This window comes from Chrysemys picta, chromosome 2, assembly GCF_011386835.1.
Source record: "Chrysemys picta bellii isolate R12L10 chromosome 2, ASM1138683v2, whole genome shotgun sequence".
NCBI classification, from domain to species: domain Eukaryota; kingdom Metazoa; phylum Chordata; order Testudines; family Emydidae; genus Chrysemys; species Chrysemys picta.
The window spans coordinates 252,390,293-252,417,117 of NC_088792.1; the positions used below are offsets into that span (position 1 = coordinate 252,390,293).

At 40.3% G+C, this 26,825-nt stretch overlaps 1 protein-coding gene across 13 annotated transcripts in view; it reads left to right on the forward strand.

The window, feature by feature from the left end:
- Nucleotides 1–26,825, forward strand: part of VPS13B (vacuolar protein sorting 13 homolog B) — a 943,390-nt gene that overhangs the window by 821,544 nt on the left and 95,021 nt on the right. For all 13 annotated transcript variants that reach the window (XR_010598024.1, XM_065582180.1, XM_065582178.1 and 10 more), the window contains one exon: nucleotides 19,958–20,154. Coding sequence is in view for 12 of the 13 variants with exons in the window: in XM_065582180.1 (XP_065438252.1) it covers nucleotides 19,958–20,154 (197 nt within the window). In the remaining variant the exon portion in view is untranslated. The remainder of the gene's footprint in view (nucleotides 1–19,957; nucleotides 20,155–26,825) is intronic.

The following is a 26,825-nucleotide window of genomic DNA, read 5'->3' on the forward strand; positions in this document are numbered from 1 at the left end:
GGAGCGGGGCACCTCCCCATCATCCGCATCCCTCCAACTTATGTCCCTTAGGACCCAAGATCTAGCTCTGGCCTCCGTCAGGGTACATTTAGCGGTCATTTCAGCCTTTTACCCTCCGGTGCAGAGTCACTCGTTTTTTTTCCCATGAGATGACCTCCCGCTTTTTGAAGGGATAGACCGTATGTTTCCATACGCCAGGCCCCAGTCCCGCAATGGGATCTGAACCTAGTGCTATCCCGCTTCACGAGTCCTCCCTTTGAGCCCTTGGCCACGTGTTTTTGGTCCCACCTGTCCTGGAAAGTGGCTTTCCTTGGTGGCTTTCACCTCAGCCCGTCGGGTCTCGGAGCTTAGGGCCTTGACCTCGGAACCCCCGTATACGGTCTTCCATAGGGATAAGGTCCACTTCGTCCACACCTTGCGTTTCTCCCCCAGGTGGTCTCCACCTTCCATATGGATCAGGACATTTTCCTACCGTTACTCTGTCCTAAGCCCCATTCCTCCAATGAGGAATGCCGCCTACACGTGCTAGACATACGTAGGGTACTGGCCTTTTACCTGGACCGGACCAGGCCGTTCAGGAAATCCTGGCAACTGTTTGTTGCGTCGGCCGAGCGTATGAGAGGGCAACCAGTCTCCACCCAGCGCCTTTCCCGCTGGATCACCTCGTGCATACGCACGTGTTACGACTTGGCAGGGGTTCTCCCGCTGCCTATCGCAAAGGTGCATTCTACGAGAGCGCAGGCCTCGTCGGCCGCCTATGTAGCCCACGTCCCTATCCTGGACATATGTAGGGCTGCCACGTGGTCCTCTGTCCACACCTTTTCCTCGCACTATGCGATCATCTCCCAAGCACAGGATGATGCCGGGTTTGGTAGGGCAGTACTCCATCCCGATAACCTTTAAACTCCTACCCACTTCCATCAGATATAGCTTGGAGTCACCTACTGTGGAATACACAGGAGCAATCACTCGAAGAAGTTCCGTAACTGGCGTTCTTCGAGATGTGTTGCTTCTGTCTATTCCACACCCCGCCCTCCTTCCCCTCTGTCGGAGTTGTCTGGCAAGAAGGAACCGGGGGTGGGGGGAGTGCCCAGCTCCCCTTATAGCGCGATATAGAGGCGCCACTCCAGGGGTCGCAGCGGTGCTCCCCCACTACGGGTACTGCTAAGGGAAAAACTTCCGGCACCGGTGCACGTGGCGAGCACGCACACCTACTGTGGAATAGACAGGAGCAACACATCTCGAAGAACGCCAGTTATGGAACAGGTAATTGTCCTTTACCCCTGACTTCCCCAAGCCTTTGCACTGCTTCTGCTGGGTGCGGGAAATACGTTTATGTACTGTCATTTAAAATATACTCAGAGTTCTGTATTAATATGCCTAGTAAGGAATCTATTTGTCAAAAAAGATTTCCTGAATCTTTTTTGTTGTCTGTATTGTTACAGAAATACTTGCCGACAGGTATTTTGAAATAAATTACCAAAAATAATTGAAACCGGTATGATTATATTGCGTTATTTTAACAAATAAAATATGCAGAATTTGAAAATATTGTGTGCAGAATTTTTATTTTTTTGTTGCAAAATTTTTAAGTTTTTGGTGCAGAAGAAGAAGGAGGTTACTTACCAGTCACTGGAGATTCTTCGAGATGTGTGGTCCCTGTCAGTATTCAATTACCTGCCCTCCTTCCCCTCTGCTGTGGATCTGCTCTGATTCGCAGTGGAAAAGGAACTGAAGAGGCGGTTGGTCCACCCCGCCCTTTATCACCTTGGTTGGAGGCATGAGGCAAGCCAGGGTGCATGTACAGACCAATGGACACTACTTTCAAATTCTCCGACTTAATCCACAGTGGAATACAAATATGGACCACACATCTTGAAGAACCTTCAGTTACAGGTAAATGACCTCTTACTTATCCTACAGTAACTGTGGTTCTTCTAGATGTTATTGTCACTGTGGATCCCACGTCCTGCCCTCCATCCCTGTTTTTGAAAGTCCTTAAGAACATGGCTTTGAATTGCAAGGCAACTGAGGGAGGATCACAGCCTCTTTTCCCTTTATGGGAGCACAAGGAGGCACAGTGTCCATATGTCCAAAATTCTGGTTGCAAGTGCAAGAGGCACATACACACCTACAACAAGATCTACACTAACATCTCAAAGAACCACATTTACCATACAGTAAGTAACATTCTGAACATGGTGAGTGTTTGCTTTTTGATTAGAATAATGTTGCTATTTAGGTGGGAGAGGTAACATTTAGTGGAATTTCAAGATCCTCTAGATGAATGTTTCTTAAATGTAATTGGTCTTAAATTTAGCATCAGCCTGGATGGAACAGAAGGCCTTTCAGCATGCGTACAAAATTTTATTCTAGACTTCAAAAAAAAAAAAAAACCTACTATGTCTACAAGACATTCTTGTTCTGCTTGTCTTCTCTGTGTAAATTCCTTTGTTTCTTCATTTGCAATATAGCTACTAAGTACAGAAATAGGAAATGTCGTCCCTAAAAAGACAATTCACAAGATAAAGGGAAAAGAAAAGAAAAAACATAATTTTTATTTGAATTCACTTGTGGTGAAACACTACAAAGGCTTCAGCATATTTGTGAACAAGATAATTATGATTAGCACATTTAGAAAGGGAACCAAATAAGTTTTAAAAACAGTAATGATACAAAAACGCATAGAAATCATATTGCAGCTTTCCCAGTAGGGAGCATATCTTGAAATACTATGGGGTCCCATACTGTAATCAGCTGTGATACCAATAAGGACTCAGTTCTATACTGTCAGATAAATTCAGTGTAAGGTGCACATGTGTAATTTCACTTATATTTAACATTTAAAATTTTGCCTGTTGTATGTTCATCTTTTAAAGTAAATCATTGTGACATTTCATCTGGCTTTCTGGCTTTACTAAACTCTTTTATGGCACATCTTTTTAATCATCATGAATAAATGTTGGATGACTCTTTGTTTCTATAACTTCTCCAGATTATTAGAATTTATGAAAACTTCACTGTAAACAGAATTTTGTTAGATATCAGAATTCATTACATGCTGGCTGCAATTTGACTGTAACCTCAGGATAGACTAACTGCTTCAGATAAATAAGAACTGATCTGAACCATGATGTGTTGTTCTCAAATCAAATTTTAATGTAGGTTCAAAAATGTTCCAATAGCTTGTTTTCTCACTTTTATTCCATTGTAGCCTGATCTATAGATTATGTACAAGAACCCTCAGTTATCACTTTGAGGTTTGACAGGTTCTTGTCCAAAGATCAGGCCCAGTATTATTAAAATTACTGTGTAGTTGGGAACCCCAATTTGCACAATCGCAACACTCATACTATAGGAACTTTCCTATATTTACAAATAATTTATTAATACATCTAGCACAGTCACAAACACTCTAACTCAGTAAGGTAGATAGAGAGAATACAGAAAATACATCTGAACATCCATACTCTCACCATCCCTTGCAGAACAACCTGAAATGTTAGCCATTATCTTCCTCATCACCATCATCTTCCTCATCTTCACCAATGGCCATCATTCTGACACCTCCCAAGGGCTACATCTCTCTCTCTCCTCCTGCCCACAGGCTGGGATACCACTTCTATAATATGTTATGCTGATGCTACCATGTCTAATGCATATTCAGTAAGGTTTTCTCCCCTCTTCCTTATTTGTATTTCCTCGCCTTATTAATGTTGAGGTATCCTTCTTCTATAGGTTGGTATATTAATGATTTCAACCCATCATTTATGTCAATTCGTTGCCATGGCACTCTTGTGGTTGGATGTTTTTTCCAAAACTTTCAACAAGCTGGTGTTAGCTCATGATTCTGTGGTTGATTGATGTCATTATGGACAAAATTCCCCCTTACACTCTACTTCTAGTTCCCCAAAATTTAGGGGTTACCGTTGGGCCCTTTATCTATGCCAACGTTCACAGACCTCAAGACTCATGCTAACTGCTGAAACCAATGTCTTACAGGATACAAGCCTGTAGGTTCCTTGCATTACTGCTGAAAATAATAAAGGCAAGGCAGTGAATATAGTAAAGGCAAGCTATGGGCTACACCATTGAGTGTAAACATTTGTCTTTGTCAAGTTACTTAGATTGATTTTTATATATATATATATATATTTCTTTCTTTGCTTCCTTTTTCTGTTGGAGGAAAGCAAGCTTTTCATATGTGATTTTGTTAAAAATGTTTTGTGTTTGGGGGAAGAGAGGGGAAACCATTTCCAGCTTGGTTACAGCCATGAGAATCCCCATTCTGCCTGTTTTACATCCTACAAGCACTTTTCTGGCTCATCATCTTTCTGGACAAAAAGGACTTCATTATACTCATTTGGAACTTGCCGATATCTCTTCTTAATTTGTTAGAAGAGCCACTGTTCAGTGACATGAGGTATTTCCTCTTCCCACATACTAAAACCAATACCTCTGCAGCAAACCCATTCCTGTTGACCCAGACAGCAAGAAACCAGGACCAGAAATGTTATTTTTCTGGCTCTTCTACATAGTGGTTCTCTGGCAGGTCAGGTCCTAACTTATCCCCACCACGCTCCAAATTGTTTCCCTGGCTCTGCATAGCATCTATTATTGGCAACAGAAATCTACACGTCCCTTGCATAGCACATAAGAAAACTTTTAAGCTTCATATACTCCATTCTTGAAGTTAGACCTCAAAATGTAGACAGTGACAACATTATACTGGTTTCAGTGTAAGATTTGGTCTATGCCAAAAAGGCATTGTTAGACCCAAGGAATGATAATTTTAAAGTTCAATAGCTGGACCATCGTGGCTAGAAATATATGCCTTATATCATTAGAAACTGAGTGATCTTAAAGAAAAGTTCTGGCATCTTAATTAGCACACAAAGATGTCGCATATCATTTACAGGAGACACTTGTCCCCTCCAGACTTGACTTTTCCAAAAATTTAAATGAGCAAAGGTAAGTATTTTTCATATTATTCAGCTTTGGTTACTTACCACTACCTGTAATCCTGAATCATCACTGAGATCTTCTCTAGAGCTACCTTCCCCTATTTTCAGGGCTTATATACTAATTTAGGTCCATTTCCTGCACAAACTTTCACATGTGCTTAACTTTAAGTACTCATATGGCCCATTAAATTAAAGTTAAGCACATATATATTTTCAGGATTGGGGCCTTATTAATGAAAAAGGATGTGTGATGGAATACTTTGGAAACACAAATATAGTGCCTTAGGAAAGAGGGGTTTGCAAACTCCCCACTTCCAGTGTCAGCCTGTCCCTCTCCCATGCTCACCCAGCTTTTTCTGAAATGGCACCATAGCATCATAGCTTTCTATAGGACTCTTGTGTCTATCTGTTACAGTCTAGCCTGCGATCAGTTTAATAACCATATTTTAGCTTTATATTGTGTTGCATAAAGATATATTGCAGTCTAGACATTAGAAAACTTGGATAGTAAATGAGGTTGTTGAATCAAAATCCAGAAAATCATTTGAAATGCTAACATTCCATATCCTTTAAAAATGTGGGAAATCTATTTTATAATAATGTACATGTTTAACAAAATAAAAACACTTGCCAACTGGAAAAATACTAACCATCACGTCATTTACTAACAGATATTTATTAGTTTGTTTCTTTTTTCCATACAAATCTACTTAATTTTATTCTGGAAACTATCTCTGTTTCTCCACTATGCTCAGCCATTAAATAGTATTGATCTCTGAGCAATGAAGCCTTTTATTTTTTCTTGGTGTCATGGTCCAAGTGATGAGTCCCAACATATATTTTATCTAACCCTTTCTTTCTTCTACAACTCTTGAAGTGGAGACAGAATACAGAGCAAGCTCGCTGCTGCGTAGCTATTGTCTGTTAATGATCAGTGTCATGTTAATATTCAAAATCACTAGGAAATTTTAAGATCTATTTTTCCTCCCCTGCAAACAACTATTCTCATTACTCAGAATGAATGATACTGATCCCCATCAGCCAGCAAATTTATAATCCAGCATAGCCTACAAATTTTTGCTTGGGTACAAGTTCATTTTGAAAATAAAAGTGAAACTGATAAATCTGTTACAAATTCCTCAAAATGTGTGTGTTTTATTGAAGAAAAATGGAACAATCCCAAGTGGTTTTAGGCATAGCCACCAGGTGTTTGAATGTGTGTGTTCCAGTATATGGTTGTGTCCTCAAATGCACATTTTATAGAGGCTAATGGGTTGTGGAGCAATTCATATCTTGGTTCAGTACTTTAAGGAGGGGCTATTAAAATGTTTACTAATATATCTCCTATCATATTCATTTATAAAGCCCTGATTCTTTTATTATAAAAATAATATAAAATATTTATCAGTATATATAGTATATACTTTTCACTTTTATAGTACTTTTCATCCAAATATATCAAAGCACTTTATGAGGGTGGCTAAGCACTGTTATTTACATTTTGCAATCAGTCCAAGCATCTGTGATGACAACAGTAAAAAGAGGGACCAGAAGGTTCCAAGAGTGCTAATTTGAATAAATTCAAGAAATGAAAAACAATTTGGAAGTGTAAATGCCCATGGTTTGCTCATGCAAATTGTTATGGATGCAACTTTGGCCATTTGAAAATTTGACTCTATATCAAGAAAGAGGTGTGGTCTGAATACAACAAAGAATCCAGAAACTCCTGAGTGAATCCTCTACACTGACATGTTCTTCTGTCACCCTGAACAAATCAATCTCTCTGCTTCTGTTTCTGTATCCTTAAAACGGTGTTAATAATGCTTGCCTATCCACATCTCTGGTGTGAGATTTCCTTGATTAGTATTTGTAAAGTGCTTTGAAGATTAAAAGCCCTATATATGAGCTAGATATTTTAATAAAAGTCATTGTGGGAGGAAGGGAAGGGACCCATACTGGAGTGGCAGTTTGATGTGCTCAGAGGAATAAATCTAACAGCACGTACATTATTCCTTGTCCGTGTGATATAGTACATACTGACTCTAAACCACAGCTAGTATACCCTTTATGTAAAGGGGAAACCACTAAAGATCTTATTAGACAGTAGGAAATTCAAATGTTACTAAATGCATAGAAGTTCAATCTAGACTACAGCTAATATGGTAAAACATACATGGAGAAGAAAAAGCATATCCCACTGACAATTTGACTTAGTGGAAGACAACATATATTTCCTGAGAGTAGAGTTAATCCCAGAGCTGTCTCCGTCTAGAGTGATTTTAGGCAAGGGCAATCCATTATTGCTCAAATTGGTGAGGGCAAAAAAGAACAGGAAGTCAGTGATGTAGTGAGGAGCTTGAAAGAAGGGAAAAGGCCAAAGTATGGAAATCTTTTAGGGAATTGATCCGAAGGATAAAAATGAAGACCAAGACAGAGGTAAAAATACAACTTTTTTGATATTTTAAAGATTGGCACTAGCCAGAAAGGATTCCTTGAGACTTTTCCAAGTTTTAACTCTCAGATGAAACATTTACAGCAGCATGTCAAAAAGGTGACTAGAGTGAAGGTAGAGGAAAATTTTATGGTGGTTGAAGATACATGGATAGGTTTTTAAAAAGATCCTTCTTTGTTATGTACAAATGAAAAAACAGCTATTAGAGGTCTGAGTTTTGAGAGATTCATATTACATTTCACGACACTATCTTGTGCTGGTAATTTCTGAAATGAAAAGACTAGGGAAAAGAAGTATCTGTTTTTACTTACCAAGTATTCACATGTGAAAACCAATATTTGCAAAAATGGTGAAATTTTGCCATTTTAAAGAATAGTGTAATGGTTAAAAGGCAAGACTGGGAGTCAGAAAATCACAGTTCTATCTGACCACTACCAGAAGCTAGCATTACAATTTTGATAAAGTCACTTAACCTTTTTGTGCCTCAGTTTCTCCATCTAACTGTAAATTGTTCTCCATAAGGCAACTGTAGGGCCAACCTGGATTCGTAGGTCAGCATCGTTTTGATCTGGCCTGTGACATCATCTGTTTAGTAGTAGTTACAATTTGAGTAATCAGCTAGTGGTGTAGAGCAGTGCATTCAGCTCTTGTGACTACATATACACAATGTGTCAGGTCCTCAGTTGAGGACCTAGCCCAAGAAGTGTTGCTAGCACATAGCTGAGTTGGAGCCTTGTCCTTATCACAAGATTCAGCTGATTATGTAGTCTTTGAGATAGTTTGAGATCCTCAACAGGCAGCCACACTGGGACTAACCTCTCTGTCTTCCTTTCATCTATCTTCAAGTCTAGCAAACAATGTCTCTAGAGTATCCTCCCTCCTTGTGGGGCTGGCCTCTGGATAGTTCTTGGTCTCTCTGTTCTATGATGATCTGTAGGCCGGGGTGGGCAAACCTTTTGGCCTGAGGGCCACATCGGGGTTCCGAAACTGTATGGAGGGCAGGTAGGGAAGGCTGTGTATCCGCCCCCTCCCACTTCCTGCCCCCCTCAGAACCTCCGACCCATCCAACCCCCCCGCTCCTTGTCCCCTGACAACCCCATCCTGGGATCCCCTGCCCTGTATCCAACCCTCCCACCCCCGCTCCCCACCACCTGACCATACCGCTCAGAGCACCAGGACTGGCAGCCGCGTCGCCCGGCCAGAGCCAGCCACACTGCTGCGCAGTCTAGAGCACTGGGGCAGGACGGCGGCTCTCGCGGCCGCACTACCTGGCGGGAGCTTGCAGCCCCACTGCCTAGAGTGCTGGCAGCACAGCGAGCTGAGGCTGCAGGGGTGGGGGGACAGCAGGGGAGGGGCCAGGGTCTACCCTCCCTGGCCGGGCAGGATGGTCCCGCGGGCCGAATGTGGCCCGCAGGCCGTAGTTTGCCCACCTCTGCCGTAGGCTCTCTAGGTCTTGTCTTTGGCTTGTAAGTGTCTCCTTTGCCTTTGGATCACTTGTCCCTCTTGTGTAGTTACCTTGCATGATCTCGGTGCAACGAGGCTTGAGGCAGAATGGACCCCTCTGCCTGGTTCCCAAATATGGCAAAATAAGTGTTTTATTTTCCTGCTGTTGTCCTCTTGTGTGGCCAGATCTGTGTACAGATGGAACTTCTCCTTCCACTTGATCCATTGCTGGGCTAGGTTTGTGTCTGCAAAATCCAGGGCTCTAGGACAATGGTTTCCAAACTTGTTCCGCCGCTTGTGCAGGGAAAGCCCCTGGCAGGCCGGGCCGGTTTGTGTACCTGCCGCGTCCGCAGGTTCGGCCAGTCGCGGTTCCCAGTGGCCACGGTTTGCTGCTCTGGTTTGCTGGGAGCTGCGATCGGCCGAACCTGCGGACGCGGCAGGTACACAAACCGGCCCGGCCCGTCAGGGGCTTTCCCTGCACAAGCGGTGGAACAAGTTTGGGAACCACTGCTCTAGGAGCTTCAGACTGAGTTCCATGGCTTGCCCTGCCAGCTGATGCACTTCAGAGAACTCACTGTTCCAATGCTGACATCATGTTTCATTAACAAAGAGTAAAGCTGAGTGCAGGTTAAGTTGAACAAGTGGAACTTTATTAAATGCTGAGCTCTGCTTTGGATGAGTTGCTTCCAGCCTAACTCCTCCCATTCCCTGTTCCTCTGGTGTCCTCTCAATAACAATACCTCCGGGAATATGGACCCTCTGAGTCCAGTTCCACTGATCATGTTACAGTCCCCTGTTCTTTGGGTCTAGTGCTGGCAGATGGGAAGGACTGGAAATAGCATACAGTGGATCAGGAGCAGCTTTAATTTTTTTCGAGAATCCTTGATCAATTGTAACAAAATAAGCTGAGTCCTTCACAGGAATCCTGTGCTGAAATTTCAATCTATTTCAACTTAATACAAAACAAAATCCAGTGACGAGGCTGTTCTTCCCTTAAGGTTTCTCTGAACCTATTTAACCAAATAGACAATGGATGTAAGGGCATCCCCCTGGGGTAGTCATGTTATTATTAGGGTTTTAGGGTTGAGGGAGAGGGGGGGCACAAAAACTGGGCAAATTTTGTTTTTGTAATTCTTTCAATAGTGACCCTAAAATGGTACAAACTCAGAACTTGATAACCTTATAGGTCCAATCTTAAAGAAAATAGGGGGGAAATTAACTCTGGGGAGCTTTATGCTATATTTCCACTTCTCCCCCCACAAGGTCTTCCCATGTTCTCCTGAAGTCCAGGAAATCCCTGATTAGCTTTTGCATAGTATGGTGTTTAGTAATGAAGGTGCTTGGTAGCACTCTGCTTCATTCAGTTTCTCAATTCCAATCCCCTCTGTGTTATATAACATGAACCTTTTAAAGGTCCGTTCCCTACATCTTCCTTTTCCTACCCAAACTTAACAACTACAATCAACATTTATATAACACACAATTTGAAATATTTATACCCTGCCTACTAACTAAACTTACTAACCATGTTCAGGTTTCAGAGTGGTAGCCGTGTTAGTCTGTATCAGCAAAAACAACGAGGAGTCCTTGTGGCACCTTAGAGACTAACAAAGTCATTTGGGCGTAAGCTTTCATGGGCTAACACCCACTTCATCAGATGCATGGAGTGAAAAATACAGAAAGCAGTATAAATATTACAGCACATGAAAAGATTGGAGTTGCCTTACCAAGTGGGGGGTCAGTGCTAACGAGGCTAATTCAATTAAGGTGGAAGTGGCCTTCCTCCTTTGATATTCACCCCTTCTTGTCAACTATTGAGAATAGGCCACTTCCGCCTTAATTGAATTAGCCTCGTTAGCACTGACCCCCCCCACACACACTTGATAAGGCAACTCCCATCTTGTCATGTGCTGTAATATTTATACTGTTTTCTGTATTTTTCACTCAATGCATCTGATGAAGTGGATTTTAGACCACAAAAGCTTATGCCCAAATAAATGTTAGTCTCTAAGGTGCCACAAGAACTCCTTGTTGTTTTAACCATGTTCAATTAATTTCTGAGGTACCTTGCACTGTCACTTGGATTTGCAGATCTCTCTTCTTGTAGTATTTTGGATTCTGAGTCATGTCTGCTGTGTCAGACCACTGTCCACTCTCCATAAATTTCAGTCTGGATTGGGTAACTTCTGTTGCTTAGGAAATTCCACATGCTTTGTGAAAGGGTTAATTTTATAGTAGTCATTCTTCGAGTTTTTTTGTTCCAGATTCTAATCACAGTCCAGTCTTTTTATGAGGGACTCATTTAACCCCCCAGAATACATAAATCACCGTTTGTAACCTCAGATTGAACATATCATTCATATCTTTCATTTTTACATGGGTGCAGTATTCTTCAAATTTCTGAACTACAGTTTCATAGTTAGCAGCATCCCCAAGCTCAAGTGTTCAAAAATTATGAGTCAGGCCACAAAAATCATGAGACTGTCTTTAAAAATCATGACCTCTTTAAAGCATGATCAATTTTATGTTCTTTTTATTTAACTTTTGAGTTTTGAGCCTTTAAGTGGCACTCATGTCATGTTTTCAATCTTTACTCCTCAACCAAGAGGGATAGAAACGTATTCTTTTTTTAAATGAAAGTTGACATATTTACCTAAGCGCACACTGCCAGGAGCTAGGGCTTTAAGAAAATCACCAAATGTCATGAAACACATGATAAAATTAATTGGTATCACTGAGTTAGGCTCTTTTATGTGAGTTAACTGAACACTGTTAAACATAGCAAGTGCTTCAGAACCATCCATTGTCAAAAATAAGGTATGTTTTCCTTTTGACCGGCACCCATTGCTTGCAAATGAAGAGTGAAGGGCTGTTTGAAATTCCTACAGTCTTCTTCCAAGTTCTCAGTGAGTTTCAGCTGTGGAGGAGCTTTTAGCTGCTCCATTTCTTCACTCAGGTTATTTTCTGAATTTCTTTTTATTTCTGGTACTGTGTAGTGTTCTGTAATAACTCAGAGAAAAGGTGCTTGACAGAGATACACTTCATTCAGTATCTCAGTTCCAACTGCCTCTGCATTACATAAAATGATCCTCTTAAAGGTACAGTTCCCCATACCTGGCATATGTTCAGCCAGAAGCACGGGGGGGGGGGGGGCGTTTCTGACTACACAAGGAGGTGTTTATTTTTCTGTTTTCTTTAGGCCTGAGCCTATGATGTCAGTAATCCGTATTGGGAACAGGTTTTCACCATGAAAAGCTATTTGTGTAGTGTGGAAAATATTCTGCCTGTGTGTGTGTGTGTGCGCGCGCGCGCGCAAGCAAGCTTGTGAACAGGATTGCAACAAGAAATTTCTTGCACAGCTTTTTACTTGGGGAGTCTCTTCAAAGGTGTTTGATCTCTGCTGTTCCTTTCTATATCCTATCTCTCCAGCAAAGAATATCACTGGCACTACCCTGTACTTCCTAAAAGCCTACTCATTGTCACTGAACTGTTTACACAAGTGGCCATGGAATAACAGATTGTATAATCAAATATAAACTGTTTTATATTTTTGCTGTTTGTGATTATATCAAGTGGTACTCTAAATTCTGATCCCTAAGATCTATGCAGGCCACTTTCACAACAAAGACCTTAATGCAATTTTCTCCTGAATTGCTATCCAGGGAGATGGTCCAGGCAAATCATGAACTCTGTTGAGAGAATATTACAGGCTGTTAGAAGGTATAGGGGAGCTGAGACAAAAGGAGCATATTCTATGGCTCTTATTCATTGCTGCATATGAAGTTAAAATAAAACATCTATCAAGCTGTAACTTGTAATTTTGTGTATGTGTGTTTCTCTTGTGTACCAGCTGGTATTCTGATTACATGCAAGTGCAGTCAGTTTTATAAGAGTTGATGAAAATATTATTGTGTGCTGGGGCATCTTTTTTTTGCCCTTTTACCTTAACACAGTGTCTTTGTAAACAGGGTGAAAAAGCCCACGCTCTTGATCTAGAGAGTGGTAGTTAATTCAGCTTGGTCTCACAGACAGCAGAAAGAAGCAGAGGAGTAAATAATTTTGAGATTGCACGGGTTTAGCTTAGATTTAAATAGGGAAAAGTCCAGGTAAGTAACCCAGCTCTGTAAGCTTTCCTTTGTAAATCCTCTGAGGTGAAGAAAGCTCCTTGAAGAGAATATAAATGTCTGCAACATCTGGGAAAGTTGGGGATTTAAGAGAATTGTCTGTTACATCACATTAATCGCCTACACAGTTTAAATAAAACATTTGTAAACTACAAAACCTTGGGCTTGATGTTTTCAACACTATGCTAACGTAGAAACAGACACATTTGCTAACACCTAGTGGCTGCTTAAACAGTGGCTCAAGGAAGAATGAGCTTAAGAATGATTGGCATTAGACCTACTATAAGTCATAACTCCAGGAAAGATTTGACATGACAGTCAACAAGAAAAGAATTATGATCAATGTCAAAGACATTCATTTTCCCCTTTAATGAAGAATACCTCATTTTTGGCTGACTCGGTTTCCTTTTTTGCTTTGTATTCCCCATTGGAGCTACAGTGTTGAGCTGGGCATTTGAAAGAGCTGGGAAAAGAGGTTTTGGGGAAACCACAAATTTTACTCATGTTTGGTTCATTTCTCACATTTCAGAAGCAAGTATTTTGGAAATCCAGTAATTTGTGTTTGGCAGGTTAGTGATTTAGGTTTGTGGTATTATTAGTTAAGCATGCTGTAAAGTTCAGCCACACTTATCAACAGCATGGATTGAAATTTTGAATATTTTAAAGTCTGTAATTATACTTAATGTTTGTGCTTTAATTGGTCAGACTTTTCTAAAGTGTGATAAAATATGTTGTCCGATTATTTTAGTTAGAGCAAGCCGAATTTGTTGTATTGTCAGGGATCTTGCCTTTTAAAGCTGTCATTTGTTGTTTTAAGTAATCCTTTTAAATTAAATTACCGGTATATATTATTTCCTTTTTATTCATTTATCTGATATTTGCACAGATTAAACAACCATAAAATGAAAGATTAGTCTTTTATTCTAAAAATTATATTTGATCTTATAATACTACACCCTTCCAAAAATTCCCTTCATCCTAGTGTCTGAAATTTCGTTTCTAGACCCACATTTTCAGAAGTGTACATGTGCAAAAATGAACACACATAATTTGTGTGTATAATTGTAGTGTTGCCAAGGATTGGAGACTTGCATGTACCGATAACTAATTAGACTTCAAATGATCTAACTGGTCATTGGTGTGCACAGGCATAATGACATGTACAATTTTGCAAGCCTATTTCTGAACATTAGGACTTAATTATTTAAAACTCATTTTAAGACTGAGCTAGATATTGAGTATTATCTTCATTCTGCTTCATGGAGGGGAAATGGTGGCAGAGAAAGTTATTGACTACGGTTGCACAATGAGTCTGAGGCAGATGAAGAAACAGCCAATTTTTTTTTAGGTATTGTAGATTTAAACATTTGTGAATTATCTTGCTTTGAGGGACTTTACTATCCTGTTAATGTATTTGTGAGTTATTAAACATTTTTGTTAGTGTTCTGCATGTTATATGCAAAACTTTCTGTATATCAAGAGGAGAGACTGTATCCTTTAGGGGTACCTTTTCAGTAAACTCTGCATGGAGTTAGGTGTAACTCTTTGGGAATGTTAATGGTCATTGTGCATAATTTGCCAGTGCCTCACACTTTTATCCCTTGAGCCAGTGAAAACTCTGCCTGATGCCAGAAGACTGACAAAGCCATTGGAGTATTTTAATGACAGATTTATACTCTGGTTGAGTTCTGTCCTTTTCAGACTTCATATCTCTGATTTATGAAATGTTAGAAACTGAGGTTCTCTCTATTACAACTGGATGCTGAAGACCTTATGCCACTTTTTATTAGAGTAGGGGTTTGTTCATGTATCCTTGGCCAAATATCTCATCAGTCCACTATTGTGCAATATTTACTATGTACTAGTAAGCTGCTGGCTGCAATCCCAGAGGTGGCTGCATTTCAGTGGTGCTATATTTTCACATATTATTTGTGAAGTGCTTTGGATCCTTCAAGATGAAAATCACTGTATAAATGTGGATTATTTTTACTCTATCAGAAAAAATAGAACAATTTGAAAAACACTGTAATGAGTAGATGAGGTTATATACCAAGAGCTTTTTTTGATAACTTGTTTCTGAGTATTTGCAAGGTTCAATAGAGAAACTGGACAAAAAGAATCCAAATAAATTCTACAGCATTGTACCGTTTCTTACTACTTTTTTTGTAAATCTACAAGTAGGAAGTGACCCCACGTATACTCAATGTAAAGATGAATGACATATGAAACTGTTTCTCTACTTAAGAGTATGTATATTTCTTTCTTTTCTTTTCTTTTCTTTTTTTTAAAAAAAAAAAAGATCCTACTGAAGTCCTTTCACCTACAGCTTGGTACTGCTCTGCTGTCTCTGCTTTAACAAAAGCTATTTTGTATGTTTAGATTAATTTCTCTTTAATGAGAAAAAACTCAGTCTGTGACAGATTGCTTTCTATCACGCACACCTGCATTTGCTCTGAACTTGGTAGCTTGATAAATTGATAAGATAAGTTGGTCACATGTTTTTTTAAAAAACACAAAACATAGGCCTTAATAAGAGAATGCTACATATTTCTTCTAAAAGGTTAAAAAGTATTTCTCAGGGCTCTTAAATTACCATATTCTGATACCAAGGGAAAATAAAACCTGGGCTTAGAGTCTTGTTTGTACTTAGAGGGCTTTCCGGACAGGAAGGCAATCTTGATGCAATGCAGTAAGCCACAATACCAGTGGGGCATTACAGGTGAAAAATTTGCAGCTGTACCCCTCACCACAGTGTATTACAACTGTACAGTGGAATATTTCCTGTACAGAAATAGGGCTTGGTTAACTTTGTTTCCCAAGAGTAGATCACATTAAAATGTTATAAAATCATGATTTCCTGCATTTGAATACTTGTGGTTTCTCAACTGGTTCCAATATTACAAAGGGTTTTTTTATGGCTTCTATTAGTTGAAGATGTATAGAAGCTTTTTTTCAAACTCAGCTAAAAGGCATTTAGGTATTTTTTTTAAAACAGGTTTTTTTTCAGAAAAGATTTTTTTTTATATCTCTGCATTATAATTGAGAGGTGTTTATTTTATATTCTGTAGTACTGATTTAAGTGTAAGTAGAATAAATACCACATAACTAATAGCAGTGGTAGACTACTGTAAATATATTTGATTTAACATAGATAGAAGGTCTGAGATGCTATTCTTTATTTAAAAAAAAAGGTATAGTCCCCTTTTACCCAAAGATTTCTAAGTACTTTGGAAAGTTTGGAAAGTATCTGCTTATCACTATATGTTAAGTACTGAGCAGTGCCCAAAGTCTAAGGATATAGCAAAATAGTGTGAATGTAACAAAATCAACATAACAAAGATGCAAAAGAAATTTGAAAAAGGCATAACATAATTTCCTTTGTGCAGCTATAATTTATTGGATTATATAAAAACTGAAACATTGTTATGCTGTATCTGACTTTGAATCACCTCCATTTTTTATTTGGATCCACATCAAAAGTCTAATGGAGTGAATTTCCAGAACATAGATATGCCAGAAGAGGTTATTTTCCACAGTGATGAGATATAATCTTAGTCCCCTGAGAAGGAGGTCAGAAATGTTATCCAACTCCTAGAAGGCAACTTGCTCTGTACTCATAACACGCAGTTCATAACACTCAGTTGCATAGGAAGCTAGTCTGGCAGGTGTGTATTGAAATGTTCTGAAATTGTAGAGTTGTTCTAGAGGTCAGTTTAGATTATTTATTAGCAATGTACATAGGCACGTTTAATTTTTTATATCTGTTTATCCTTAATTTTCTTTTGAATTCACCTTCTCTACAATATACTTTTCAATTAACATTGCTTTTGCAATTTGATGCAAATCACTGTTAACAATAAAGTTAAAAATACAAACTGCTGGGTAACATTGCCAAGAACTTTTTTCCTATAGTAATATGGACAAAAGTTTTTATTTTTCTTCTGCTACTTCTTCAGTTCACCTAAAGTGAGAGTTGTATTTTCAAGGCACTTGGCTGTAGAACAGAAAAATATCCTAATACCAGGATAGCCATATTATGGAGCAATCAGTTATTCATGCAGGAAGCTTGGGTTAAAAGCGCAGCATGGGTTGGCGTCTAACACAAAGTACAAGATTGTTTTGTATTCCGCCTCTCTTTCACTTAGGTGGCCCTGTTAGGAGATAATAAAACACACACATGCTTCCTGTCTTCTGTGTGCATTTTGTTGTACAGTAGTTGTTTCTGGAACAAGAGTGACTTCATCTCCAAGGGGAAGCACCCACCATGTGAGGGATAGCACTTCAAGAAGTGAACATTTAATCTTTAGAAGCCTTTTTTCAAACAAAAAAAAATGAAACAGTACATAAATAAAAGGCCATAATTGCATCTCTGAGGGCAACAGATGAACACATTAGTCTGTAACCCAGCTGTTCCCTTCTTTAACTCTTTCTCAAAGGTCACCAAAAGAGAGATTGAAGCTTTCAGTGCATGTATTTCTCTGCACTGCACTATCCCTACATGGAGGGAGGCTGCTGCCTCTTCTGTGTACGGTATTTGTGTACTAAAATATATAGCAACCATCTTGCAAAGTTGAGTTTAGGGATTCTGAGTTCAGTCTGAGTCTAGAGGTGCTTAAATAATACCTCTGCACTCCAGGTAACAAGTGAGATTGGGAGATAAAAGCTATACTCAGTGTTCTTTTTCTGTTTTAATGATGAGCATGATCACAGCCATAGACCTTTTTGATAACTAGGGAAAAAAAGGAAACTTTTGTCAGCAGGCGTGCTAGATAAAGAATGGCGGGTTCTTGTGTGTGTTTGTTATTTAATAGTGGAGTCTAGTGGCTGGCCTTGTAGCTGTGGTGTTTACTCTAGTTTTCTAGAGGAAATCACAGTGGTCACATTCTAAGAGGTAACAATTATTTGTATCGTAGCTAGAGTGTTACTCACACATTTCAAGATAAAAGAACCATATTTAATTTTACACATGGGGCATTTTTAGTGCATCTAATTCACTCATTCCCACTGCCAGTGACTCAGTTTTGGGGATATAGCCTATTTTCAGTCTTTCACAACTATTGTTTTTGGCAGCTAATGCTGCCCAGAGCACCCATCATCCCTTAAATTTATCCAGATCAGGCATTAGCAATAAGCCCCCTAGAATGAATAAATCTAGATGTTTAGGAACAGAGGATTCTAAATCAAGTAAGTCTTTTGCATTCTTCAGCCCAATATGCTTAGAGTTTGGGACAGTCCCAAAGCATATGAGCTGTAGTTAGTTTAGGGAGATCACATAAACTGCATATTTGACCTTTTAGTTTATAACCTATAAATGATATCTTGAAACCTAATATATCTGTCTAAACTACATTTCTTATGTATGGTACATATTAAAATAAAGTTAGGAAAAATACTGTGCATACAGATGAGTTGCTTTTCAAATGTTAAAACTTTTTTTTCTCATTTTCATCAGTATACAGTGTGTTTTTCCTCATTAGTCACACACCCTATTCCTTTGGTCATTTTTGTGGCTTCTCCTGAATTCTCTCCAGTTTCTATATGTTTCTGTTAATGGGGACCGAAAAATAAGCACACACTTTCAGATCACAATGGGGCCTAAAAAGGAACTATTGATTTCTACCCTTTGATATTAAGTCTCTACTAATGCAGTCTAAAATTGCATTGCCTTTTTTCACTGCGTATTCTGTTACAAGCTCATCTAATTTTTATGTCTTGCAGTTACTGTTTTCCAGCTTTCTTCCACTTATTGAATACCTATGTTTCAAAAAAAATTCCTTTCACTATGCTGTATATTAGCTTGCATTTCTGCAAAATCAGTCTCGTGTCATTGTTTTCTATCTATCTGTATTTCTGACTTCTCTGGGTCCCATTGTACAATACATCCAGACTGTAGTATCATTTGTAAATTTCTTTATGCTGGTAACTTGTGCTTTCAACTCAATCGGAGTGAAATTTGCAGGCTACTCCTAGCAAAGGAGGCCTTTTTCAAAATGGCCACCACCTACTATTGTTCCCAATAGAAATGAAACCAGGCTGCCTTTAGAGAAGATGGCCATTGCCATTGAGCAGATGGTAGCCATTTTGAAAGAGAGCAATGCTTCGTGAAATTTTCTATAGAAGAACACTGTTTTTCAGCCCCTATTGAAGAAGAAACTTTCAGTTATGACGAATAACCTACAAAAAAGACCATTAATACTAAACAATCACTTTAAAAAACTTAGTTGCAGCAGAACTACTCAACAGCAAGGGCAAGAGGAAATAATTTAGGGGGCGTGGCATGCAGAAGAATGTGGGGGACAGGAGCAAAGGGAATACTGGTGTCTGTGTGTACCAGTTGGACCTGAACCACGGAGCTTACACTATAAGCATCAGACAAGAGACAGCAGATGTATACAAAGAGACTGATGCAAGGGGGGAGGGATAGCTCAGTGGTTTGAGTATTGGCCTGCTAAACCCAGAGTTGTGAGTTCAATCCTTGAGGAGGATACTTAGGGATCTGGGGCAGAAATCATTACTTGGTTCTGCTAGTGAAGGCAGGGGGCTAGACTCAATGACCTTTCAGGGTCCCTTCCAGCTCTAGGAGATAGAATATCTCCATATATTAAGATCACTATATTATTGAGGAGTAGAGTACTCTATACTATAGTCACAGCCAATGGATCTTTTGACTACCTAATGTGAATATGGGATTTTTTGTATTGTCTTTGTCATGCATATACACTACAGTCTAAATAACTATTTCTTTTCCCAGTACATAAGAGGATGTGTTAAGTAACATCTTCATAGAAAGGTCTAATAATAATGTAACTTAACTATATGGAGGTAGAACGGGATACATAATAAGAATTTAAAATTCTCTTGGTCATTTGGCAATTATTTTAGTTTAATTTTATCATTATAAGGTGTACTGTAGATACCTGTTTTGTGTACTTGTATAGAAGTACAGAGTAACTGAGATTTCTTTAATGTCGCAGGTTCCTTGTAGCTTGGAGTACTGGGATGAGCTCCAGAAATCATTCATTGCATTCCGGGAATTCAGTCTATCAGAAAGCAAAGTTTGTGAGCTGCAGCTGCCCAGTATCAGCCTTGGGAATGATCAGAAGGAGCTTGTAGCCTCAGACCTTTGGAGGATTGTCCTGAACAGCAATCAGAATGGAGCTGATGACCAAAGGTAATCTTAAAACAAGGGAAAGTTATACTATTCCCTGGAAAGAACTGGTTCAAGAAACTTGGTGAAACTGATGTTCTTTCACTTATGCTAGTAGTAATTTCTCCTAACAGATCTTCAGATTGTGATTGACCCTCACACAAGTCCATGGAGTGAAGAAAGAAACCTTTTTCTCTTCCTGCAGATTCATAAGTTAACTGTCAACCTTGCAATCCTTGGACTCTCTGAGCACAAAGATTATTAAAAAGGGGAAGGAGAGCGTCAGGCCATGGCCAATCCCCACCCACCTGCACCAGGCAGCAAAAGTGACTCGTTAAGGAAGGGATGATGTGCCACAACTCATTGAGTGGTGTAGTAGGAGACATGCTTCCCCTGTGCACCTGGTAGCTACCACCAGAGTTGTGCATCTTTGCACTGCCCTTGGATTGAGCCCAGAGCTGGATTAACTCTCCTGTGGGCCCGGGGCTTTTAGATTTTGTGGGGCCCCTGTATACAAGGAGGGCGTTGGAGCAGGGGATTGGGTGCAGGAGAGGGTGCAGGTGCAAGAGGGGGATTTTGAACTGGGGCAGGGGGTTGGGGTAGAGGAGGGGTGCGAGATGCAGGTTCTGGCGGGGAGGCACTTACCGCAGGCGACGACACCACGCTGCTCCAGGAAGCGGCTGGCTGCTAGCAAGTCCTGCAGCCCCTGGGAGGAGGGGGGACAGTGTGATTCCATGCGCTGCCCGCACCCGCAAGCACCATCCCTGTAGCTCCCATTGGCCGGGAACAGGCCAATGGGAGCTACAGGGACAGTGCTGGGGGCAGGGGCAGTGTGTGGAGCTGCCTCCCAGCCAGGGGCTGCAGAGATGTGCTAGCAGCTGGCGCTTCCAGGAGCAGCATGGGGCCACAGCATGGAGGCAGCCTGCCTGAGTGCCCCGCTCCGCCATGTGACTTTTAGCGGCCCAGAGTTGACTGCTGCCTGTGATTTATTTTTGCGGAGTCCTCCTTGACCCGGGGCCCTGGGCTGCAGCCCCTAAAGCCCCTGCCTTAATCCAGCCCTGTGTGAGCCAGAACCTGAAAGGCACAATTCAGTTGTGAGTGCATATCTCAATAATGTTAATTATAATCTTAGTGATGCTTTATGGTCATTATGTATCAATCACACTGTGTTCTTACTATGCTAACAAATGGAAATTTACCATCAGCAGATTTCTGAAACACTTATTATTTCAGAAGATAAATGTTTTCATTTCTTCACATCAGGAAGCTTCATAAATGGTTAACTGTGAAAGAAGTGCACTGAGAGTCAAAGTTTGGATTTTGTTGATGAGTTTTTTGATTACCTTACAGAGTTTGAAAAAACTATTGGGGTGCACTATTGTATCTGCTATTCAGAAATAACAATGCAAGTGATGTCAAACTGCTCTCCTTCCTGTCCTCTTAGAAAATTATACTGGATGGATTGGGAGATTGCCTACTGCAACCGTTTGTTGGTTGATACTGCCGTGTGTGTGTGTGAGAGAGAGAGAGAGAGAGAGAACCCATAGAATTCAGGGGGAGTCAGGAACAAAATCAATAAAAAATTAAACATCTGGTTTCCATTAATAATATCAGGTTGGAAATGATTTCTTGATGTTAATTGTGAAGGAATGCATTTTCATCATTGAGAAGTTAAGTGTTTTAGACAAGGTTAATTCCTCTGAATGTGGGACCTTTGCAAAATTACCTTTGTGGTCAACTTAGCACCATAGAAATGTGAACTCTGTGGGAATTGGAAATAAAGCTAGTGAAATTCAGTAGATTTTTTTCATCAAAGCATTTGACATTGCAGTCACAGCTATTGTTTTCTACTCAAATGGGATTTATCGTTGTATCTAATATTTCACACAGAGAGTTCTATTAAAAAGTTTTGTAAGCAACGACCATTAGGAGCAACACTAGTGTTTAAATGAAATGCAAATAACTTTAAAAGCTAATAGAGTAAACCAAATTAACTCAGAAAACGGTGATGCGCATAAGAAACATTTCCTAGCACAATACAAATTCACACATGCAAAATATATTAATCTGTGCTTTTCAGCCTCTGGTTGCAGCACCTGTGCGGGTGGTCATAGGTCCAACGTGGAGTGATGACCACCTTCCCTTTCTTTATAGCTAGATTGGGGCAAGTTTTTCTGTTATAACATGGGGTCATAATATGGAAAATGTCAAGAACCACTGCATTAAATAAATATATCTGTAGAAAAATTAGTGGTACAGTGACATGAAACTTTTAATCTACCATGATAACTTTCATTGCACTCATACAGCTACTTTCCATAATTTTGTGGGCATAGGAAAAGCAAAAAAAGCCTTTTTTAGATATTAGCTCACACCAGGAGATCTAGATTCAGGAGCATGTTTGAGTCTCTAAAGGGGCCAGAAAGAAGTGTAAACCAGTGCAAATTATAGTCTTCCTTAGATTCATTTCTAGCTCTTATGAGGAAGCAGGGACAAAGTAATATGGAGAGTAAAGAGAAACAAAATGAATGCCTGATGGTGGACACTCTAAGATCTCCATTTAGACCGAATAGTATCTGGAACTGCTTCACTGGCCATCCCAATCAGGACTGATGGGGTGAAAAGTGAGAGAACCTACATCTAGATACCTATCTCACTCTACTCTCAACTCCATCATTAAAAAAGAAAAATAGATATAAGTACCAAAAAGCACATTTTTGTGCAGATGTGTTGTTTAGTATTATTACTTCATATTTGCATAGCATTTGATATTTTAAGTGATGTAATAACACATGATTAATCAGTTGATTAATTTTTAAAACATCTAATATAGAATTGTCCTACAAAAATGAATTAGTCCTATAAAATCCTTAACTTGGCTGGAGTTTATTTTCTGTATTTGATTTTTATGTTTTGGATCAGACTCCCACTACCAATAACTTTCTTTAAAAACAAACAAACCAAAAAATACCCAAAAAACCTACAGGTTTTTGTTATGACCTCTCTGATATGCTAATAACTAGTACTAAAGGTGTGTTTTAAGTATTTTATTATTGATTCCTAACATGGAAATAATGGGTGAAACTTGTATGTCATCTTATTTGGTGATAAGAAAACTGCAGATTTGGTGGGAAGATATGGATTCAGCTTACATGCTGAGTAGTAGATGACAGGCTGTGGTAATGTCGGCCATGATGGCTATTATGCTATCCAAAGATGGTATTATTCAAAATCCATGGCATACTCACTATTTGCATTGATTAGGGAGTGATTAATAATGCAGAAATGGATAATCTAGGGGCTGAGTGGCTTCATTTTTAAATAACTCTTATTTCACTTGTAAGGCCATTCATTGTTCAAATCCAGTTTGAAGTCCCATGTGAAATAATTGTAATGGTCTTTAAAGTCTTTAGTACAGGGGTGGGCAAACTTTTTGGCCTGAGGGCCTTGTCGGGTTTCGTAAATTGTATGGAAGGCCGGTTAGGGGAGGGGGTCGTGGCCCGGCCCCCACCTCCTATCAACCCCCCTTTCCTCCCCCCTCCCCGGGATCCCTGCCCCATCCAACCTCCCCTGTTCCCTGACGGCCCCCCCGGGATCCCTGCCCCATCCAGCCTCCCCTGTTCCCTGACGGCCCCCCCGGGATCCCTGCCCTGTCCACACACCCCTGTCCCCTGACCGCCCCCAGACCCCCGCCGCCCCATCCAACCCCTCCTCTCATTCCTGTCAGCTCCCTGGGACCCCTGCCCCATCCAACCACCCCTTCTCCCTGTCCCCTGACTGCCCCTGGAAACCCTGCCCCTGACTGCCCCCTGCCGCCCCATCCAACCCCCCCTACTTCCTGACTGCCCCCCTGGAACTCCTGCCGCCATTTAACCCCCTATTCCCCCCCCCCAACCACCCTGACCACCACCCTGAACTCCCCTGCCCTCTATCCAACCCCCCTGCTGCGTGCCCCCTTACCGCGCTGCCTGGAACACCGGTGGCTGGTGCCACTACAGCCGCACTGCCCAGCTGGAGCCGGGCCGCGCCACCGCCACCACGCAGCACAGAGACCAGGTCAAGCTGGGCTCTGCAGCTGCGCTGCCCCAGGAGCTCACAGCCCCGCCGCCCAGAGCATTATGCCCGGCGGCAGAGCGAGCTGAAGCTGCGGGGAAGGGGGAACAACGGGGGAGGGGCCGGGGCTAGCCTCCCAGGCCAAGAGCTTAGGGGCTGGGCAGGAGGGTCCCGCAGGCCAGATGTGGCCCGCAGGCCGTAGTTTGCCCACCTCTGCTTTAGTAGATAGTCCACAACAGAAGCATCCCCACGTAATATGGGATGATTGGCAATTGCAACTCATGAGCAGTCCTAAAATAAGAGGGTATAGGAGCAGAATTATGTTCTTACCTGAGAATAAATTAGCTTTGTAGGTAAAGGTTTCGTGGGGCAGGGATGGAAAGCTCTCATTACAGAGACTTCAAGGTATTGTACTAGGCCTAAGTAGAAAAAGACTGGGGGGCAGGGAGGCTCCATCAATTTCTATTCATACTGGTTGTCATAGTAAAGGCTTTAAAGGCTACTGTATATATTTTATGTACTGAATAACAGCATTTCTATAATTATGATTTGTAATTTGTCAATATTCTTAAAAATGAAAAATGCCTTAGCAGAAACATCTTCATATTTAAGCTATCATAAAACAAGTGCAAACAAATTGCAATATGCCTTTGACATCTACTTTTTAAGAAATTCATATGGGAAATCACAATTGTGTTTCTAGTTAATTGTTTTGGGTTAGATTCAAAGTAGTTTGATGTAGTGGACTCAGACCTCTAGAGACCTGTGTTCTAACCATGAGTTAAGTGGTCTCTTTCTTCTCCAGGTGGATATTTTTCCTTGTCACAATTTGTCACAAATGGCAGTTTTGCTTTAAAGAATTCCACTGTTGGAATAGTAGGAATAATGCAGGTCAGGATTAGTCATTGTTCCCAGTCATCACACATTTAGCCAGAGCATTTCTGGGTTTTAAGATGTGAAATTATAATTTTTGAATATATCTTATCTGTATTGTAGAAGTTGTCCATTTTATAGACTCTGACACTTCATGTGAATCTTTGGAAATCATTCTACAATATTAGATTCAATTTTGTTTGTACTTATATTTTCTCTGTTTCCCAGTACAATCACACCTCAATATACGATGCCATACTTGGAGTTGTATAAGCTAACTGTGTTGTTTTTTATTACTAGCAGGGAAGTTGCAGACAGTCTCTGCTACCTTTGTGCCTCTGGAGCAAGCCAGAGAATCTTGCCCACTATCATATGTTTGGAGCATAAGCTTTCGTGGGTGAATACCCACTTCGTCAGACGCATGTAACATGCGTCTGATGAAGTGGGTATTCACCCACGAAAGCTTATGCTCCAATACATCTGTTAGTCTTAAAGCTGCCACAGGACTCTCTGTTGCTTTTTACAGATCCAGACTAACACGGCTATCCCTCTGATACCTATCATATGTTTGTGAATCACGATTGTTTGTTATCACAATCAGGGGCTTATTTAATGTACTTCTGCAAAGTTAAAACACCTACTTTTGCTTCAACAGGACTCAACAGAAGGAGTGTTTCTGGACTATCAAATAATTCTGTTTTATTACCAGACAGTATATGACATATAATGGGCAGTAGAATGAAAGACAGAAAATTCAGCGCTCTAATTCTCATTGCTTACACTTTAAGACTAAAGCAATGTTGAAGGTCAATCTGAAGTCTGCTCAGACAAAGAATCGGATTGCAATCACAGTATATCAAGTAATTTGAATAGGAAAAGCTCTAAATTAGTTCTAAGTACTGTGGTCTCCTTTTAAAAATAAATATTTACTGATGGCTTTACCACAAAATGATATATGAAATACTGCAGTTCTTTTCTTTTCTGAATGGGGTGATATTGTGGTATCCCAGATGCCACTGAAGTAACTGTTAGCAAATATTGATATTTGTTTAATGCTGACTCCTTTATTGTACTTATTATTTTGAATACCAATATGGGAAGTAGTGACCCTGGAAGTGGTTTCTGGGAAAAAGAACAATGGACTCTCTCACTCATAATAGTATAATTTCCCCAGCCGTGGCCAAACAGTTATGAAAATGAAGACCCCCAGAAACTCTTTAAATGTGAGAGAAATAAACAAAGAATCCTAATTTTCTTTTGCCTCAAATGATTTTCAGGGGACATTGATTTTCTCACAATAGCATGAGGTCCTCTTCAGGAGCTTAAAATTAACCTCTGTGTTGTGAAGGTCAAGACACTAACAGTGTTAAAAAAAAAAAACTAAATAAATTCATGGAGAATAGGTCCATCAATGGCTATTAGCCAGGATGGGCAGGGATGGTGTCCCTAGCCTCTGTTTGCCAGAAGCTGGGAATGGGCAATGGGATGGATCACTTGATGATTACCTGTTCTGTTCATTCCCTCTGAAGCACCTGGCATTGGCCTTTGTGGGAAGACAGGATACTGGGCTAGATGGACCTTTGGTCTGACACAGTATGGTCGTTCTTATGTTCTATGTTACCTCTGTTCTCCTGTTTCTTCACTAACGTGCAACAATTTTATGCTCATTTTGTTGCAGAAAAAACATAGTTCTACTCAAGCTTTCTATTTAACTCTAGATTACTGGACATAATTGCATCAAGCGTTTTGTAAGTGGTGGGGTTTGCTAT